Here is a 19,158-nt window from a genome sequence, read left to right as displayed (position 1 = left end):
GCGGGAGGCTCAGCAGGCGGCTCGGGCAGGCGGGTTCCCCAAGGGCACGAGACGCGCTGGTTCCCAGCCCAATGGAGCTCTGCGCCCCCCAGCCCCGCGCTTTACCTGCGCTGGGGCCTTGGACAGACAAACGGACGCCAGACGCCTAGGCAGGAGGAGGCCTCAGCCTGAGCCCGCACCCCCTTGGCGCTGCCCTGAGCTGGCCTGGGAGGGGGTGACGGGGGCGCGCCCGCGGAGCTGGGCCCAGCCGGGCGCCCCCGGAGCTGAGGGGACCGAGGGCTTTCCTCCCTCCTCGGATTATTAAAAAGTTCATTTCCTGGCGAATCGGGTGACGTCAGGGGCTCGGCGTCGCGGTGGCGGGGCCGCCCGGCCGGAGAAGCCGCCTCCAGTTACCCAATTACCGACTGTCAATCCCGCCGCCCCTCCCCCACTCTCCCGGGGGTGGCCGGGACCCTAGCCCTCCTCCTGCCCCCGACCCACCCAGGGGCCCTCTGGACATCTACCCCGGGAGCCTCGGGACCAACAGGGAAGAGGGCTGGAGGACGCTGTTGAGTCCCTTCAGTACTCTGCACCTGTCTAGGTCCCCCCAAATGCCTTTGTCCTGGAACCCCTCCTCGGTCCGGGGCCCCCTTCGAGCCTTCGTCTCCCCAGTCTGTACATTGGGAGGGAGCAAGACTTGTGCGCCCGGCCCACTCGACTCATAGAGCCGATCTCCGGGCTGGAAGTGAGTGGGAAGCAGTTTCAGGTGACTTAGAAGACTGAGACCTCAGACCACCTCTTCCCCCTCACCAGAGGACACCTCGGGGACCCCCGGAGGAAAAAATGCCACCTCCTGCCCGGGGGCGTCTCCCTCCAGCTGGCGCCGGCGCCAGTCCGGGTCTCCATGGCCTCGCCCCAGGCAATTGGGCCCGTTGGCCTGCGAAGGCCACGCCTGGGGAGGGGATGCCCCCTCCCCCTCTCTGAAGCCACCGGCCCGGCCACCTCCACTGGGTCAAGCACAGCCCTGAGCGGCCGCGTGTCCGAGGCCCAGGTGCCCTCTAGAGCCCTGTAGTTCCTGCCCCTCTCTGCCCCTCCCGGCTCCCGCTGTTCCGCTGCTGTACTCCGAGCCCTCCCAACCCCCAGTCCACTCAGACACCGCCCGAGCTAGGGGAGGGAACGGTCTGGGTAGGTAACTGCGCTCGGACTGACCACGTTCAGCGGTGAAGGAGCGTGGCGGGGTTAGGGTCTCGGGGAGAGGCAATCCAGAGGGTGCGCGGCCCGGGCTCCTGGGGAGGGGGCAGTTGGTTAGTTACTGCTAGTTACGCCCAGAGCGTCGAGGGATCTCGGAGTGTTCGCAAGAGGGGCTGCAGGGATCGGGCCTTGGGGTGAGGGTCCCTTAGTGGTGAGGCGCGTTGGCAGCAGGGGCCTCCAGGAGCGCGCAGGGAGGGGATCCGCCGGCGGAGGGGGGGCTGGCCTGCGGGTCAGTCCAGGAGTCCAGCGGTTCGGGAATTGCGGGCGCAGCCAATGGGAGGCGGAGGCTGGGAGGCGCGCGGCGCTGATTGGCTGGCGTGGGCTTCTTAGGCGTGCGCGGCCCCCGCTTCATGTCTGTGCAGGAGTCGGCAGCTGGCGCCAGGGCGGCCGGAGGATGCCGAGGGGCCGGAGCCGGGAGGGCCCGAGGCCGAGGCGCAAGCTACCCCCTGCTCCTACCCTGTAAGCCCCGCCAGCCTCTGGACGTGCTGTCCCTGGGCCCGTCGCCCCCGGGGCTCCCGCCGGAGCTCCTTCACTCTGAGGCCGAGTCCCTACCCTCCCCACGGCTGCGTGTGTAAGTTTGGGGTTCGAGAGCCGGCTGGGGGCCTGGGGCGCTCCTAGCTTTGAGGGGACTCTAGGGGGACTTAGGGCGGGGTGACCAGGCTGCGGGCTGCTGCTTTGGTGTGCCTTGTTGAGCGGTCCTGATTGTGCCGCTTAGGACTGCACTCAGGGGGCTGCGTGTGCATGTTTTGGGGACTGAGGTCAGTATCTGGCGCCAAGCGTGGGTGTGTGGGTGTTGCTGGGATCAAGTGCCCCACTGGGTGCCCGGGTGCCTGTCTGCAACTTTTGAGTCTGTGTTGAGGTGTTTGTCTACCGGGCGGGGGGGGGGGGGGGGGCTCAGTGTGAGTGTCCGACTGAAGTGCTGCTCTGTGCGTTTGTTGGGGTCACTGGTGTCGGGACCCGTCCCCGGGTGTGACCCCATGTGCACGGGTGTGTGATTCTGCATCCGCGGGTCACCACGTGAGTGTGCGTGGCTGAACCCCCTCCCCCGCCTTCCTTTCGTTTTGAGCCTTGGGCTTTCCTCCCACCCGGGACTGGTGCTCTTTCTCATCGGAGCTGGGCTGGGGCTCCGCGGCGCGCGGGACACCTCGTGGTGGGACTTTGGGGGTGTCAGACGCTGGCGGCACGCCTCACGCCCCCTTCCTCGCACAGGGCCGTTGCCGCCTCCACCCAGACCCCGAGCCGCCGCTGCCGGCCATGGAGGTGGCGCCGGAGCAGCCGCGCTGGATGGCGCACCCGGCCGTGCTGAATGCGCAGCACCCCGACTCGCACCACCCGGGCCTGGCGCACAACTACATGGAACCCGCGCAGCTGCTGCCTCCAGACGAGGTGGACGTCTTCTTCAATCACCTGGACTCGCAGGGCAACCCCTACTACGCCAACCCGGCTCACGCGCGGGCGCGCGTCTCCTACAGCCCCGCGCACGGTGAGCGCTGGGCCGGTGGTGATGGGAACCCAGGCGCCGCGCGCCAGGCTAGGGAGGGGAGGAGGGCCCGGCTACTTGCTTCCCGGATGTGGGATCCGCAGGAATCGAGCTGCTGAAAAATCGGGGCGGGAGAGGTGGGGGCAGCGGCCGATTGGGGAGGGTCTGGGACCCACAGGGTTTCTGCCCACTTCCAGCTGGCCCGTGAGGGTTCCCTGTAGGGCCCGTCCGGTGGGGTTCCTTCTATGCCACTTGTCCTTCAGCTCGGACTGACATTCCTGATTATTATCGGTGGGAGTTGTGTTTCTGGTTTTTTTTGGGAGGCGATGACTGCTGGTTCTGGGAGTCGTGATCTCATGTCTGTCAGGGGCGTCCCTATCTCTGCCTACCCTGATCTTTCTGCCCACCCTGACCCTCTCTCTCTCTGCCCGCAGCCCGCCTGACTGGAGGCCAGATGTGCCGCCCACACTTGTTGCACAGCCCGGGTTTGCCCTGGCTGGACGGGGGCAAAGCAGCCCTCTCTGCCGCTGCGGCCCACCACCACAACCCGTGGACCGTGAGCCCCTTCTCCAAGACGCCACTGCACCCCTCAGCTGCTGGAGGCCCTGGAGGCCCACTCTCTGTGTACCCAGGGGCTGGGGGTGGGAGCGGGGGAGGCAGCGGGAGCTCAGTGGCCTCCCTCACTCCCACAGCAGCCCACTCTGGCTCCCACCTTTTCGGCTTCCCACCCACGCCACCGAAAGAAGTGTCTCCTGACCCCAGTACCACGGGGGCTGCTTCTCCAGGCTCATCTTCCGCGGGGGGTAGCGCAGCCCGAGGAGAGGACAAGGACGGCGTCAAGTACCAGGTGTCACTGACGGAGAGCATGAAGATGGAAAGTGGCAGTCCCCTGCGCCCAGGCCTAGCCACTATGGGCACCCAGCCTGCTACACACCACCCCATCCCCACCTACCCCTCTTATGTGCCGGCGGCGGCCCACGACTACAGCAGCGGACTCTTCCACCCCGGGGGCTTCCTGGGGGGACCGGCCTCCAGCTTCACCCCTAAGCAGCGCAGCAAGGCGCGTTCCTGTTCAGGTAAAGGCAGGTGCTGGGGACTTTCGTGGAAGAGGGGAGCATTTGCGTTTTTGTGGTGGAGGGCTGTGACTTGGGAGAGGGGCAATGTCGGTTTCCCAGATCTGGGAATGGGTGATGTCCTCTCTAATAGTCCCCAATAGATGTTTGAGACCCCTGGGTCGGGGAGAGGAGACTCTAAAACTTTTGCCATTTTCTTAAGTGTTTCCGGTGGACCCCCAAAGTTCAGTTCCTTGACCCAGGGTTGGTCACTGCTTGACCAGAACACAGAATGGGAATTCCCCCTTCCCCTTCCTGAATCCTAAGTGAAAATTCAAGCCACCTCAGGACTTAGCATGTGAAGCGAGGGAAGTGAGTCTGTATGTGCATGTGTTTGGGAGCATGCGTGCATGTGTGTATGTGTGTCTGTGTGCATGTTGTGTGTGCATGTTTCAGGCATTCCGGAGGTTCCAGACCCTTAAGGAATCTGGGTCTCCAACTCAATCAGTCTGATCTTGGGATTTCGATGGATCCCCCATCTCCTTGGGAGATTTCCCCCAAAGCAAAATCCCCAGGACCTGCTCCTGCTCCCTGCCCTGGCCAGGCCCTTCCCTCTCCCTCCCTGAGGGCTGGAGTGAGGGGATGAAGCTGCAGTGCGCCCGCCCCTTTTCCCGCAGCTGGCCAAACTGGGTTTGTCCAAGAATCTGGCCACAGAGCATAAACCCAGAAACTGATGGCTAGTGTGGAGTTCCTGCTGTCCATGTCTCTTTACCTGGTCCCTTTGAGCCACAGAGCAGGAAAGTTTTTAAAACAGTTACTCCTGAGTGCAAGAACCACCTTCTTTTGCCAGCCTGTACTGCTCATTTAGTTTAAACTAAATCAAGAACAACTTCCTGGGGAACACGATGCCAGGCAGCGATCCTGCTCAACTTTGTCCCCAACCCCAGCCCCTGCTGGTCCCAGCCCCCGCTGAGCCCCGGCTCAGGATCCTAGTTCTGCTCAGGCCCGTCAGCTTGCGTTTTCTTGGTCCTTTTTCCCAAGTTTGTTTTGCATTTTATTTGAATTCCAGATGGCCTTTTAACTGGAAAAAAAAAATTACAAACAAAAAACCGAGGCCACTTATCTAAAAAAGAAAGAGCTTATTATTTATTTTATTTTAAAGAACAACAACTTCGATCCATTTTTTCCAGGTCTCAGAAAAATTCTAGGGCTTCGGTGGAAGAGGAGAAAAGTTGGGGAGAAAGAGGGAAATGATTCTGGACTTAGAGCAGAAAGACGGGGTGGGGCGGACACAGTTGGGTAGAAAGGAGAGGGACAAAAGAGGAGAGGGAAAGAGGCGCGCCGGAGCGGGAAGGAGAGAGCCTCCTGGGCCCAGCCAGGTTGAGCTGGGTGACTCTTGCCACCGCCCTACCCTCAGCAAAGTTTGCAGTAAATAGCTCCTGGTTGCTCCAGAACGCCTGGGGCCCTGGGCCCGTCCTCCCCTCCTCCTTCGTTTCCATCCCTCCTCGGGAGGATTGGAAGCAGGGGATTTGGCCTTAAAGGACTCTGGACCTGGGCCCCATCCCATGTAGGAAACCCTCTGGGTCCCTCTTCCTGCCCAGGCTGTCTCAGCCAGGCCCAGGCCAACCGCGTGCCTGAGAGGCACCGGCACTGCTTGGCCGGTGCTCGCGTGCCCTGGGTTCCCTCCAGAGACCTTGCCGGTTAAGCAGGCCCTGTGTCTCTCCCTGTCCCCCTGCAGAAGGCCGGGAGTGCGTCAACTGCGGGGCCACAGCCACCCCTCTCTGGCGGCGGGACGGCACCGGCCACTACCTGTGCAATGCCTGTGGCCTCTACCACAAAATGAACGGGCAGAACCGGCCACTCATCAAGCCCAAGCGAAGACTGGTAGGAGTGGGCACAGGTGGCTGGGAGGGGGCTTCTGGGCAGGAGCTGGCGGTTAATTAAGGAGAAAAAACTCCTTCAAATGCAGACACTTTGCCGCTTGAAATCCTCTTTTATCATGAAAAGCACTGGGATGTCAGTTGGGTCATCCCTCTTTCTGGCCAGATTCTTTTGGGCCAGATTTCCTCCTCGGGTATAGGGAGCCCACCGGGTACCCTCGCTCCACGCCACTGTGCTCCGGGATCCCCAAAGTTGAGTGTCCACGGACTGGACTCCTGTCCTCTGGCCTCTGCTTAGCTCTTTTTTAAAAATAGGGCCATGAAGTATTTTTCCTTGTGGCTCAGCCCTCCCCGACAGCCCCACTCACAAGCTCCTCGTGCTTATTTAAATAAAACACAAACTCACACCGGCCACTAAAAAAACCTGCCCTTTATTATTTTTCCATGGAGTCACCTATACTGTGTATTTTCATTTGAGTGATTTTAAAAAAATGCCCTTTCGGATCTCCTGCCGGAGTTTCCTATCCGGACATCTGCAGCCTGAAGATAAGGAAACTTCGTGTATCTGTTTCCGGACTCTGCGAGTTTTTAGAGTCTCCTCAGCTCAGTCCTGCCTCTTGCTGGGCTGTTTTGAAATTTCTAATACCCTCCACTCTGCAAATAATGCGTAAAATGCTAAGAATAATAAATATATTTTTTCAGGGCGAAGTGATTTATGAGGCTTAAATCGTTCCCTGCTTTGGGGGCCTTTTTTTTCCCCTGGAGCGAGGGCGGGGTGAGGCCCGGGTGGGGGTAGAGGTGGAGGACGCGGCGTTGGCCCCTGAGTCAGAATTCCAGCTTCAGGCTGCTTACTCACCCCTCCCTGCCCCCGCGGCTGCAGTCCCTCTGTCCCTTCTGTGACCAGGCTCGGGCCTGGGGCCGTTCCAGGCTCTGCAGGCCTCAGCCTCCAGCTCCCAACACTCGCCACCTGGTGCACTCCTGCCTGCGGTTCTCTGGGAAGTGTTGGGGGACCCCTTCTGTCACTGTGGGGTTGGCATTGGTGGAACCGGGAGAGGGGATCTGCTTTCTTGGGTAAAGCCTCCCTCTGGCTTCTCTCTCCAGGGACCAGGCGCTCATTTCCAGACCCTGCCTCTGCCAGGCGTTTCCTGAGGGACTAGGACTCAGAGGGGCTGGGGGTGTTAAAGCTCTAAGGGTTGGGGTATGGGTGGCTGCATAGATGGGGATCAGCATTCGGGTCAGCTGAAGAGATGGAAAAGTTCTGTGTCTGCACTGCCCACTGTGGTGGCCCCTGGCCACATGTGAATATTGATCACTTGAAATGTGGTTAGTGCAATTGAGGGAACTGGATTTTTAATTCTGTTAATTTGTAGTTAGATCTTATTTAAATGGCTCCCTGTGGCCAGCTGCTACAGTGTGAGACGGTGCAGCTCTGCACTCTGTAAACCTGTGCTGGCCTCAGCTACACTGGCTCACCCAGGATTATGGATTTTGAGCAGAGTTGCGCTAGAGGAGACACAGAATCAGCCCCAGATCCAGGGGCTCGAGGGGGACCAAGCCAGCTCGGCCTCAGGATGCCTGTGCTACTAGAGAGGCCCTTCTCAGGGCCTCAGTTTCCCCATTTATGGAGTTAGAGTGCAGGGTAGTTGGGGGAGGTAGCTAATGCTGCCCTCTAGCTCTTGCAATCCCATTGCATCATCAGGCTTCTGAGAGTTCTTTATTCCAAAGTTCTGTGAGTCTTGACTTATTTCATTCTCAAATTCTGAAATTCCATGGTTCTGAGATGCTTTGATTCCCCTGTGAGATTTAGCCCTCCTTGACTGAGTGGAGGGGGACTGGGGCTGGAGCGAGGGTCAGGGAGGGAGGTCGAGGTGGGCGTGGGAGCCCAGCCTGCTGACGCTACCTTGCCCTCCCAGTCGGCCGCCAGAAGAGCCGGCACCTGTTGTGCAAATTGTCAGACGACAACCACCACCTTATGGCGCCGAAACGCCAACGGGGACCCTGTCTGCAACGCCTGTGGCCTCTACTACAAGCTGCACAATGTGAGTGTGCCCCGCCCCGGCCGCCCCACCCCTCCCCGGGGACCTCTGCGCTTTGTGCTGCCAGGCAAGAGGCCCCAGCCACAATATCCAGCTTGGCTTGGCTTGGGAAGCCGCTGCCCTGAGCGAGCGCCAGAAGGGCTTCCCGTAAGAGGGGGCGCCTTGCCTCTGTTCAGGAGATGGAGCTGGCTAGGACAGGGTCTCGGGGGGTAAGGAAGTGGTTTTTCTACTTAAAAAAGGTCAGGGTGGAGGGGAGGACTTCAGTTGGCTGGGCAGTGCTGGTATGCGGTGGGCAGAGCCAGGGAGGGTGTGGATCAACCCCATACACCAGAACCTGCCCTTCCTGGAATTGTAGCCATCTGGTGATGGGACTGTGAAGGTCGGGCACAATTCCTGGCTTCCTGGGACCCTCAGCTTGACCTGCCTCTGGTCCACGCTGTGGCAGGGGTGGGACATGTTGCTGGAGGAAAGAATTGGCCCTCTGAAAGCTGGTGGTTGCCTCTAGGTTAACAGGCCACTGACCATGAAGAAGGAAGGGATCCAGACTCGGAACCGGAAGATGTCCAACAAGTCCAAGAAGAGCAAGAAAGGGGCGGAGTGCTTTGAGGAGCTGTCAAAGTGCATGCAGGAGAAGTCATCCCCCTTCAGTGCAGCTGCCCTGGCTGGACACATGGCGCCTGTGGGCCACCTCCCGCCCTTCAGCCACTCCGGACACATCCTGCCCACTCCGACGCCCATACACCCCTCCTCGAGCCTCTCCTTCGGCCACCCCCACCCATCCAGCATGGTGACCGCTATGGGCTAGAGAACAGATGGACGTCGAGGACTGGGCACTCCCAGGATGAGTGGACCAAACCCTTAGCTGCCCAGCATTTCCCGAAGACCGACACCACTCCTGCCAGCCTGGCTCGGTCCAGCACCCCTTCCCCTGGAGGGTGCCCAGCAGCCTGCCAGCAGTTACTGTGAATGTTCCCCACCGCTGAGAGACTGCCTCTGCACCCGGCCGCTGCCCAGGTGGGGTTTCCTGCATGGACAGTTGTTTGGAGAACAACAAGGACAACTTTATGGAGAGAAAAGGAGGGGACGGGACAGACGAAGGCAACCATTTTTAGAAGGAAAAAGGATTAGGCAAAAATAATTTATTTTGCTCTTGTTTCTAACAAGGACTTGGAGACTTGGTGGTCTGAGCTGTCCCAAGTCCTCTGGTTCTTCCTCGGGACTTGGCGGGTCCACTTGCCGGGGCTCTGGGGGGCAGATTTGTGGGGACCTCAGCCTGTACCCCCTTCTCCTCTGGCTTCCCTCTCAGAAACAGCCGAACTCCAGGCTGGGCTGAGCCAAAGCCAGAAGGGCCACGGGCCCGGGAGGGTGAGCTGGTGCCTGCTTTGACGGGCCAGGCCCTGGAGGGCAGAGACAATCACGGGCGGTCCTGCACAGATTCCCAGGCCAGGGCTGGGTCACAGGAAGGAAACAACATTTTCTTGAAAGGGGAAACGTCTCCCAGATCGCTCCCTTGGCTTTGAGGCCGAAGCTGGTGTAACTGTGTCCCCTTAGCGCAAGCCACAGCCCGTCTTGTTTGTCAGGTGGACCCTGTAAATACATCCTTTTTCTGCTAACCCTTCAACCCCCTCCCCTCCTACTCTGAGACAAAAGAAAAAATATTAAAAAAAAATGCATAAGCTTAACTCGCTGATGAGTTAATTGTTTTATTTTTAAACTCTTTTTGGGTCCAGTCGATTGTACATAGCCACAGAAGCCCTGCTATGAAAGGAGTAAACCCTACACACAAGGTTGGAGATTTGCAATTGTTTTTGGAAAAGAGCTGGGATTCCACAGCCCTAGTATGAAAGCTGGGAATGGGGGAGGGGCCTTTACTGCCCTTGGTTTCCGGGGGCTGGTTGGCATTTGCTGGCCTGGCAGGGGGTGAAGGCAGGAGTCGGGGGTAGGTCAGGACCAGGACCCAGGGAGAGGCTGTGTCCCTGCTGGGGTCCCAGGTCCAGCTTTGCTGTGGCTGTCTGGATCCTTCCCAAGGTACAGCTGTATATAAATGTGTCCCGAGCTTAGATTCTGTATGCGGTGATGGCGGGGTGTGATGGCCTGCGAGGGGCCCCTGGCCCAGGAGGAGGATTGTGCTGATGTAGTGACCAAGTGCAATATGGATGGGCAGTCGCTGCGGGGAGCACCAAGGCCAGAAGTAACTTATTCTGTACTAGTGTCCGCATAAGAAAAAGAATCGGCAGTATTTTCTGTTTTTATGTTTTATTTGGCTTGTTTTATTTTGGATTAGTGAACTAAGTTATTGTTAATTATGTACAACATTTATATATTGTCTGTAAAAAATGTATGCTATCCTCTTATTCCTTTAAAGCGAGTACTGTTAAGAATAATAAAATACTTTTTGTGAATGCCCCTGGCCTGTCTTGTGGGCTCCCAGGGTGCCGAGTCCCGGGTGTGAATTTGGGCAGCCAGATTGCATTGCTCTTGTCGGCGGGGTGGCTGCGACGGGAAGGCCCCTGGAATCCAGGATGGGGCCCTGTTGGGCCTGGGTCTGATTTTGCCACTGACGTCCTGATGCTCCTCCCCTGAATTGCTCCCATCTGGATTTCCTGTCACTGCACCAGGGGTCCTAGTGAATGGGAGGATACTGGGGAGGCACAGGGAGGCTGTGGTTTCTCCAGCCTGTGGTCCACCCCTGAGGGCTCAGCGAGGCTCCTACAAACCCCATCTCCATTTGCTTCCTTCCAGGTGCTGAGCTTCCTCTCAGCTCTGGTTTCTGAGATATTTGGTCATCAATATTCCTGTTCATTGACTGACTTGACCAGCAGTGTCTGTGATCACTGATGTCATTGATTGCTGTCATCTTTGATCAGTGATGTTGGTCATCAATGATAGGCACCAGGACTGATATTCCAGATCAATGACATGTCTGATCATGAGAGCCTGCCATCAGAGATACCTGATGACTAACAACTGATCACCAATATTTCATCAATGCCTCTGCTCAACCATGAGTTTGATCACTGACACCCACAAAATGTGATCACGAATGTCTCCAGTGACTGTCTTTGCTCACCAGTAGTATGCCTGATCATAGTGTCTCTTCTCACCAATGTGTTGATCGTCAATGTGCTTTGTCACTAATGTTCTAGGCCATCAATAAGTATGACCACCAATGTAATTGATCAGTGTTTTTTTCTAGTGATAGATCAATCACTCACATGTGATCTCCAGTATCTCTGATCACACTGTTTCTTATCACCAGTGTTTCTTTAACAATGTCCTTGGTCAGTTGTTTCTGATCACCATTATTTCTAACCAGCGATGTGCCTGACAACCAATGTCCCTGATCATAGGATCCTCTCCCCATCAAATTTCCTATCAATGTAGTCACTAGTGTTTCTGGTTCCCAATACCCCTGAATGCTCAACACTGATCATCAAGATCTCTTATCACCAATGTCTCTGATGCCCAACATCAGTGATTGCTGAATCTTCTTCAAAGTCTCTGCTGACCAATGCCCCCATTTTCCAAAGTCCCTTATACCTCTGATCACTGACCTCCCTGATCATCAATATCACTGGTCATCAGAATACCCAGTCACCAATGTCTCTGATCACCAAATTCTCTAATCATTGATGCCTCTGCTCACCAGTGCCCTTGATCCCTAATGGTCTGCATTTGGTTCTCTTCACCAAGATCTCTGGACCCCATGTCTCCAGTCATTGAATCTGGTCACTAATATCTCGTGTATCTTTGGCCACCAACGACATGGACACCCAATGCTTTCCCCGCTAATGCTCCCAGTTACTCACAGCCGAAGCCACCCATGGCCCTGATCAATGATTGATGACATATTTGATCAATGATAATTCTGGTTACCAAGACCCCTGAACACTGGCTCCTGATGGCCAGTGTGTTACACACCCCTCCCTGACCAGGTTGTGTTTGACCGACATCTTCTCTGGTTGACTCCACCATCCCTAATGACAAGTCACTCTGATTGTACATCCCTGGTCAGCCATGGCTTCTCTTCACCTTAGTTGTCATCATCTTTGACCAACAGGATCTTTATTCACCAGGGGCCCTGAGGACAGGTATTTCTGATTGCCACCATCGTTGTTTCTTGACAGCCCTGCTGTGCACCTGGTCCAGGAGATTTTCCTTTAATTTTTTCCAATACCAGGCTGCTGACACCTTCCTCGCTTAGAGCTGGGTGGGCCAAAGCACTGGAACGGTCAGCACCTTGTCCCAGCTGCTGCAGTCCATCAGGATAGACTCTGACCTCCAGACTCTGCCCTGGTGTGCCACCAGTACCCCCTCCTGTCTTTCCCTGTGAAGTTGGCACTGAGTACAGACAGGAGCCAGCCCGGGGTTTGGCAGGGTAGGCACGTGCTTCCTTCCTACCTGATGCAGAGTGGCCCTGGGCCCCCCTGGCCTCCACCCCCTACAACTCCAGGGCAGGAGGCCTCCTTTCTTCTTGCCAGTTGTTGCCACAGTGGGGGCAGGGTTGGTTCTCTCTCCTATGCCCCTAGATCGTGACAGCAGGATTGTGTGTTTCTGCGATGGGGTGTTCACGTGTGCACATCCTGTTGAACATCTCCTGTATGCCATGCACGGTTGTAGGCATGGGGCTACAGCAGGGAATAAAACAAACAAGAATCTGTCCTCAAGGAGCTTACATTACAGGCATGAAGCATAAATAATAACTCTACTTGGCTTCTGGCGAACCATCCTACTTGCTTGGCCCAGAGTCCATCCAGAACCCAGAGCCAGCCCTGGACTCCAGAGTTTAGAGTTGAGAACCTGCAGCCTAGATCCCCAAACCAGGAACGATAGCTCTAGGCCCCAGAACTCAGGAACCAGAGCCCAGAACATACAGCCCAGAGCTTGGACCCTTCAACCCAGAATCGGCAGCTTGGGGCTGAGAGCTCAGAACTTACAAAGACCTCTAAGACCGGGACCCAGAGCCCAGACCTCAGAATTGAGTTCTCAGAACACAAAGCCCACAACCTGGGGCCCCGAATGTGGAAACCCAAATCTACAACCTAGAGCTTGGAGCTCAGAACCCATAACTTGGCATTAAGGACATGCAGCCTTGGGCCTAGAATCTAGGTCCCAAAACCTAGAACCCCATATCCGAACCTAGAACTTGGCTCAGGACTCAAAGGCCAGAATCCAGACCCATAATCCAGAACAGCCATCAAAAGAGGCCTCCTTGTTTCTCTGTTGCGCCCCCGGCTTATTTCCTTCCTTCTGTCAACCAGCATTTTGGAGCACACAGTGCCAGGCGCTCTCATGAGTGCTGGGAGGTGGCCAGCCGGCAGAAACAAGCGGAGAGGATCCCCTCGTCCCGTGACGTCAGCTGCAAGAGAGCAGGGGCTGTGTCTGGTCACTCTTGTGTCCCCGATGCCCCCAGTGGCTGGTGTTAGGCTCTCCCCAGTCATCTGTAGACTAGATCCATTCACTGTCCCGTAAATGTTCATCAGCCTTGTTTGTTCTTGGTGTTGGGTGGGGGGAATAACACACACAGAGACTCTTGCTACTATGACGAGCTCTCTCTACTCACTACCAGGAAACTCTCGGAAAGCACGAGCTGTTTCTTTTTTCTTTCTTCCTTTTTGGAGACAGGGTCTCACTCTGTCACCCGGGCTGGAGCGCAGAGGTGCTATCGTAGCTCACTGCAGCCTCAAATTTCTGGGCTCAAGCCATCCTCCCACACAGCTAAGACTATAGGTATGTACCACCAGGCCCAGTTAATTTAAAAAAGAATTTTTTTTTTTGGTAGAGACAGGATCTTGCTACATTGCCCCAGCTAGTCTCGAACTCCTGGGCTCAAGTGAACCGCCTGCCGTGGCCTCCTAAAGTGCTGGGATTACAGGCGTGAGCCACCGCATCTGAATTGCAGGGGCTGTTTCTCACAAGGAGGCAGCAGCCAGAGCTGGGGGAGGCTGGGGGGTGGTGTTGAGTAGAGATGGGGGTGAGAGCCTCAGATTCAAGTCCCAGCAAGTCACTTTAGAGCAAAGAACCGAGGCTCAGGGGCTACAGTTTACAGCTTCTCTTCCCTCCTTCATAAAACAGTTCACTTCTAACAGTGACTCCTGCCTCCTCGAGTCACTGTGTATGGTAAACAGTTTGAATTTTGTGGCCACAAAGTGCCCAGGTATGGCCAGACACGCAGGCCAGGAGCTGCAAGTGACTGTCTTGAGTGGGTCAGGGTGGCCTTGATGATTCCCCAGGGCCTGGTGCCAGGGTGGCCGGGTGGGTCGGCCTTCTTCCCTCTGTTTGCACCCCGGTGGGGCTGGTGGGCCATGGACTTAGCTCGACTTGCCCAGCCCCTTCCTCCCTGCCTTGCACAGGGACACTTCCAGGCCTGGCTTTGATGCCCATTTGTAGGAAGAAACCAAGTGCCCTTTGTAACTCTTAGGGAGCAGTGCTGTTCTTCCCACAGCACCTCCTGCCCCCCTGGTGACCCAGTGCTAGGATGGGGAAGGGCCCTCAGGGCCACAGAAATGGACACTGCCCTTGGGGAATGCCTGCCATCCGTTTGACACAGGGACAGAATCACCTGAGCAGCGGGAAAGATGAGGGGCAGCAGGGGAGGAGGTGGGTAGATCCTAAATGAGTTATCATACAGGACGGTTCGATCAAAACTCTGCTGGGTTTTTTTAAAGGCAAAATGGCAAATGATTCCAAACTTTATCTGGAAAAACTAACAAGATCAGCAGAAGAAGTCAAAAATTAGGAAAAATAAACTGAGGGTGTGTGTGTGGGGGTGTGTGTGTGGGGGGGGGAAATGCTTTCTGATATTAAACAAGATTCTATTATTACGATCGTTCAAACCTTGTGGTTCCGCTATAAGAATAAACAGATCAATGGCACAGATTCAGTAAACCTGCAACAGGCCCTATTGTTTACAAGATAATGGGTGATAAAGGAGGCATCCTGAATCAATGCAAAAGTGGAGGGTTACCCAATCCAGTGGTGTTGGAACAACTAGCTGGTTAGCATCTCACTTGGTGAATACTGACTGTTCTGTCCAGACAGCAGGCAAGTGTGTTTGGGCAGCGTGAGGCTTTACAAAGTTCGAATGAGTTGCAGATGATTTCAAATTAGGAGATTCACATAACACACTGTGGAAGGAAACAGGCAGAAGGATACACAAGAGGTCATCCCCAATAGCAATGTGAATCCACAGCCACCAGACATCCTGACAGGTGCTGAGTCTCACAAATGATCAGATCCATGCCCATTCCACATGGGGCACCACTTCCCTCTCTCAGCAGAAATGGAAGAGACTGGGCAGGTGTAGAGAAGCAGCCTGGAGATACCTATATGGGCAGAAATGATCTAGGTTTTGCACGCTCTCTGGCCCAGCAAGCCTCTTCCCGTACATCTCACAGAAACACTAGGATACGTGAAAATAAGCAAGCTGGAAAACAACATGTAAAGCAGACTCTGTTTTTGTTTTTAAAATATTTGTGTAGAGGTATAAAAACACCTGGGGAGACATGTACCTGGATGATGATAGTTGTTAGTTGTGAGAAGTGTGCTGCAGACCCAGGGTGCGGAGGTGGCACTTTTCCCTTTATAACCGTGGGCTGTTGTTTTGATATGTTCTGAGTATATGCCACTTGTGTAATTTAAAACATAGTCATTCACAAAAACCTGTCTTCTCTGCCTTGTTCCTAGCTGGTCTCTCTCCCTGGGATGTTCTGTGCTTCAGATCAGCCTGGAGAATTTCTCTTCATGCTTCAAAACCCTGATCAAGGATCGTAGGGAAGCTTTATTTGAGTTCTTTCCCTGGGGCCCTTCAGGGCCTCCCTGGTCCCTAACTAAGGTTGCTCACGGTAAAGCCCCGTCTGAAGGACAGACCTGACTCCCCCTTGCTGTGCAGCTTCGAGCAAGTGGCTTGGGCTCTCTGAACCCCAGCTCCTCATCCGTCAAGACCACATCTTGCAGGGTTGTTGGAAGGATCATATGAGGAAGACGGAGGTTTCTTGGAGAGGCCACCCAGTGAGGAGACACTTCTAACGCCATTTTATTCCTCCAATCTAGGCTCATCCTGGGTAGCCCAATGGGCTTCAGACTGAGCCCCCAAGCCCACCTCCACTCTTAGAAGACCAGGGTGTTTGGGGACCCTGGGAAAACTCCCTGCCCTTTCTGTTCCTCCTTCTCCCACAGAACCAAAGGCTGCCAGGGCCGGTGGGAGTGCCAGTGGGGTGCCCTAGGCTATTTGTAGGTGTTCTCATGTCTTTCTCTATCCCACCCAACTCAGGGGGTTCCTCACAGATCGTCTGTCCAGTATCACTAGGGAAACTGAGGACCGGTGGGAGCAAGGATAGGGGGAGGGTCTCACGATCTCTCCCACTGGTATGTGGGCTGGAGTTGGGGAGCGGGCATCCCTGGAGAGGGGAGCGGCAGCTGCTCCCTCCCACAGCCCCATCTGTCCTCCTTGCCTGGCCCCAGCCTATACTGCCAGGCTCCCCAGGGGACTCTGGGAAAATACTGCCTCTGCTCCTTCTCCCTGGCCCCTCCCCTGCCAGGTCTGGCTGTTCTGATGTTCTGATGCTGTGAGGCCAGGATCCAGGTTTCCCAGGCTTTGAGGGGATGCTGGCATGGGCCCCCCCGTTTCCCCAGAATCTAGGGATGAAGGGGACTTTCTACACACACACACACACACACACACACACACACACCCCACCAGCCCTGACACCAGCCCATCCTGCTTCCTCACCTTGGACGGTATGGCCTGTCCCCTCTCCAATGTGCCAGCCTCCTCCTGGGCCTCCCAGCCTCCAGGCCCATGCCCTGCACTCTGTCTCTTCTTCCTACAGGTGAGGCCACCACAGGGGCCTTTCTTAACCTCTTAATTATGAAATATTTCAGTTATCTAAAAATATAGCTAATAATATAAGCAACACCATGGTAGCCTTGGTATTGATTTTCTATGCTGCATCACAAACCGCCACACACCTAGCCCCTTGAAACCACACGTGTTTGGTATCCCACGGTTTCCATGGGTCAGGATCCCAGGCATAGCTCAGTCGCAGCCTCTGCCCAGGGCCTCGCCAGGCTGCAGTCCACCTGCCGACCAGGGCTGGCTTCTCATCAGAGGCTCAACTAGGAAGGGATCTGCAACCCAGCCCCTCCAGGTTACTGGCAGAGCTCATCTCCCTGCAGCTGTAGGGGTCTCGGCAGCTCACTCCTGCACAGAGCACAGCTGACGGAGGTGTCGAGAACTGGTGAAGCACGGCCCGATAACATTCCCCTGCCTTGCGTATGCTATTGGCTGCACACAGGTCACGCTCCTGCTCACTCTCCAGGGCACAAACTCCAGGAGTTAGGACAGTGGAGGCAGCATCAAGTCCCTTTGACACCCTCCCCAGCCCAGCTTAAGGAGGGAAACACCACGGAGATCATAGAACTCTCCTGACCTTGTTGTCCCCTTTCCCCGCCTCCAGAGATAGCCAGGGCTTCATTTTCCCATGCATGTTGTTATACTTTTACTCTAGGTGTATAAATCCTTAATGCATTATTCTGCATGTTTGTATGTTTTTTATAAACGGTGTCACAATGATGCTTTCAATGACTGGCTTGTGTTGCTCACTGCTATGCTGGGGCTGCTCCTCCATGCTCACATATGGAGTCGGTTCCTTCGTTCTCACTGTAGTGTCATAGTCCGCTGTGCAGCTGTAACACAATGTATTTGCTCATTCTGCTTAAGATGGATATTTCAGTCATGCCTGCCTGTTGCCACCATAAACAGTGCAGCAGTGAGTGTTCTTGTCTCTATTCCCACGTGTGAGGGTTTCCCTGGGGGTATAAGCCTTAGAAGTGCAATATCTGGGACAAGAGACTTCACATTCACGTCTACAAGAGGAGGCCAAAAGGCCAGGCCTTGTGGCTCACGCCTGTAATCCTAGCACTTTGGGAGGCGAGGTGTGAGGATCACTTGAGGCCAGGAATTCGGGACCAACCTGGGTAACATAGTGAAACCCCATCTCTCCAGAAAAATACAAAAAATTAGCCAGGCATGGTGGTGCACACCTATAGTCCCAGCTACCCAGGAGGCAGAGGTGGGAGGATCACCTGAGCCTGGGAGGTCGAGGCTGTAGTGAGCTGTGATTATGCCACTGCCCTCCAGCCTAGGTGACAGAGTGAGACCCCATCTAAAAAATGAAAAAAAAAAAAGAAGGCCAAAGGATTTTCCAAATTGGTTGTTCCAATGTATGTTCCCACCAGCAGGGTGTGGGAATTTCCGTTGCTCCATTTCCTTGTCAACACTTGGCAATGTAAACTGACATTTTTACCAATTTCTTGGGTATAAAACTGAATCTCATTGCTGCTGAGGGATCTTTCTAGAACATACTACAGATTCCATCCTCCCCTTGCTTTAAATCTTCTCAAGGTCTCCCCCTCCCAGGACACAATCCATGCTCTGTGGCCTGGCGTCTGAGCCCTGCCTGGTGTAGCCCCTGCCCCTCTCTGGGCTCTATTCCCATCATCCCTTCAGTCCCAGCTGCAGTCGACTACAGATGCCTGGTGCATGCTGTTCCCTTTGCATGGAACCACTCCCATGTTACAAGGCTTCTGCTTTATTAAGAAATAAATCACCAAACAGGTCACCTGTGTGTTTTAAACATTCACATTGAAGACATTAATGCCTTTGGTGCATCAAAAAGACATTGCATTATAATTGTGCTTGTCAAATGATAATTTCAGGGTTTAGAACAGAGTTCTCAACCTCGCTGCTGTTGACATTTGGGGCTGCATGATTCTTTGTGGTGGAGGCTGTCGTGTGCACTAGACAGGGATGCTCAGCAGAAGCCCTGCCTGGCCTCCACCCAGGAGATGCCAGTAGCAACTCCTCCAGTCATTGCCAAATGTTCCCTGGGGAGGGAGGACTGTCCCTGTTGAGAACCACTGATTTAGGAGATGAAATCCTCATGCGCCCAGGACAGGGTGGTCTGCAAATGGGCACATGATCATAGCCATGTGATGAACACCTTCTTCCCACCTTGAAATGTTCCATGACTGAAAGAATTACCTCCCTGGGGAAGGATGTCCAGTGTCGACATCCAAGACCCTTTATGTGTGTGAGGCTGACCCTGCTGGAACCTCCCTCTCCAAGTGCTGCCAAGGTGTCACCTCCTCTGACCAGCCTTCCCAGACACCCCAGACAGTGTCACCTCTCCTTCCAGCGAGTGTTGCAGCTGCATTCGCACATTGGTGTGTGTCTGCTCCTTCTCCCAGAGCCTGGGGTTGGGAGTTCCCTGCGTGGGAGGACAGGGGTGATGCTGCTGAATTCAACTGTTTCCAGCCCCCACTCAGACCAGCACAGGGAAGAATTGTGAATCTGAATTGTTGGCTGCATAGGAGCTGCCCAGGCCCTTTGCTAGCTGACCTAGTAAAACCCAGATGTGCCCTGGGCTCCAGGAAGCAGGCCTGACTTGGGTCATGGGAGGGCCCAGGCTGAGAGAGGC

At 55.4% G+C, this 19,158-nt stretch overlaps 1 protein-coding gene across 3 annotated transcripts in view; it reads left to right on the top strand.

Annotated features, from left to right (window-relative positions):
* GATA2 (GATA binding protein 2) overlaps nucleotides 1-10,085 on the top strand; it is a 14,069-nt gene extending 3,984 nt beyond the window's left edge. For 2 of the 3 annotated variants that reach the window (XM_011971303.1, XM_011971304.1), the window contains 5 exons: nucleotides 2,440-2,713; nucleotides 3,145-3,786; nucleotides 5,501-5,646; nucleotides 7,556-7,681; nucleotides 8,184-10,085. In XM_011971303.1, the coding sequence (XP_011826693.1) occupies nucleotides 2,485-2,713; nucleotides 3,145-3,786; nucleotides 5,501-5,646; nucleotides 7,556-7,681; nucleotides 8,184-8,483 (1,443 nt within the window). In that variant the 5' untranslated portion in view covers nucleotides 2,440-2,484 and the 3' untranslated portion in view covers nucleotides 8,484-10,085. Of the gene's footprint in view, nucleotides 1-985; nucleotides 1,165-1,592; nucleotides 1,802-2,439; nucleotides 2,714-3,144; nucleotides 3,787-5,500; nucleotides 5,647-7,555; nucleotides 7,682-8,183 lie in introns of those variants that run through there. The other variant, XM_011971302.1, reaches the window with a different exon arrangement.
* Nucleotides 10,086-19,158: the final 9,073 nt, after the last annotated feature.

Source organism: Mandrillus leucophaeus, unplaced genomic scaffold (assembly GCF_000951045.1).
Source record: "Mandrillus leucophaeus isolate KB7577 unplaced genomic scaffold, Mleu.le_1.0 Scaffold121, whole genome shotgun sequence".
Taxonomy (NCBI): Eukaryota; Metazoa; Chordata; class Mammalia; order Primates; family Cercopithecidae; genus Mandrillus; species Mandrillus leucophaeus.
This window is presented reverse-complemented; position numbering and strand designations above follow the sequence as displayed.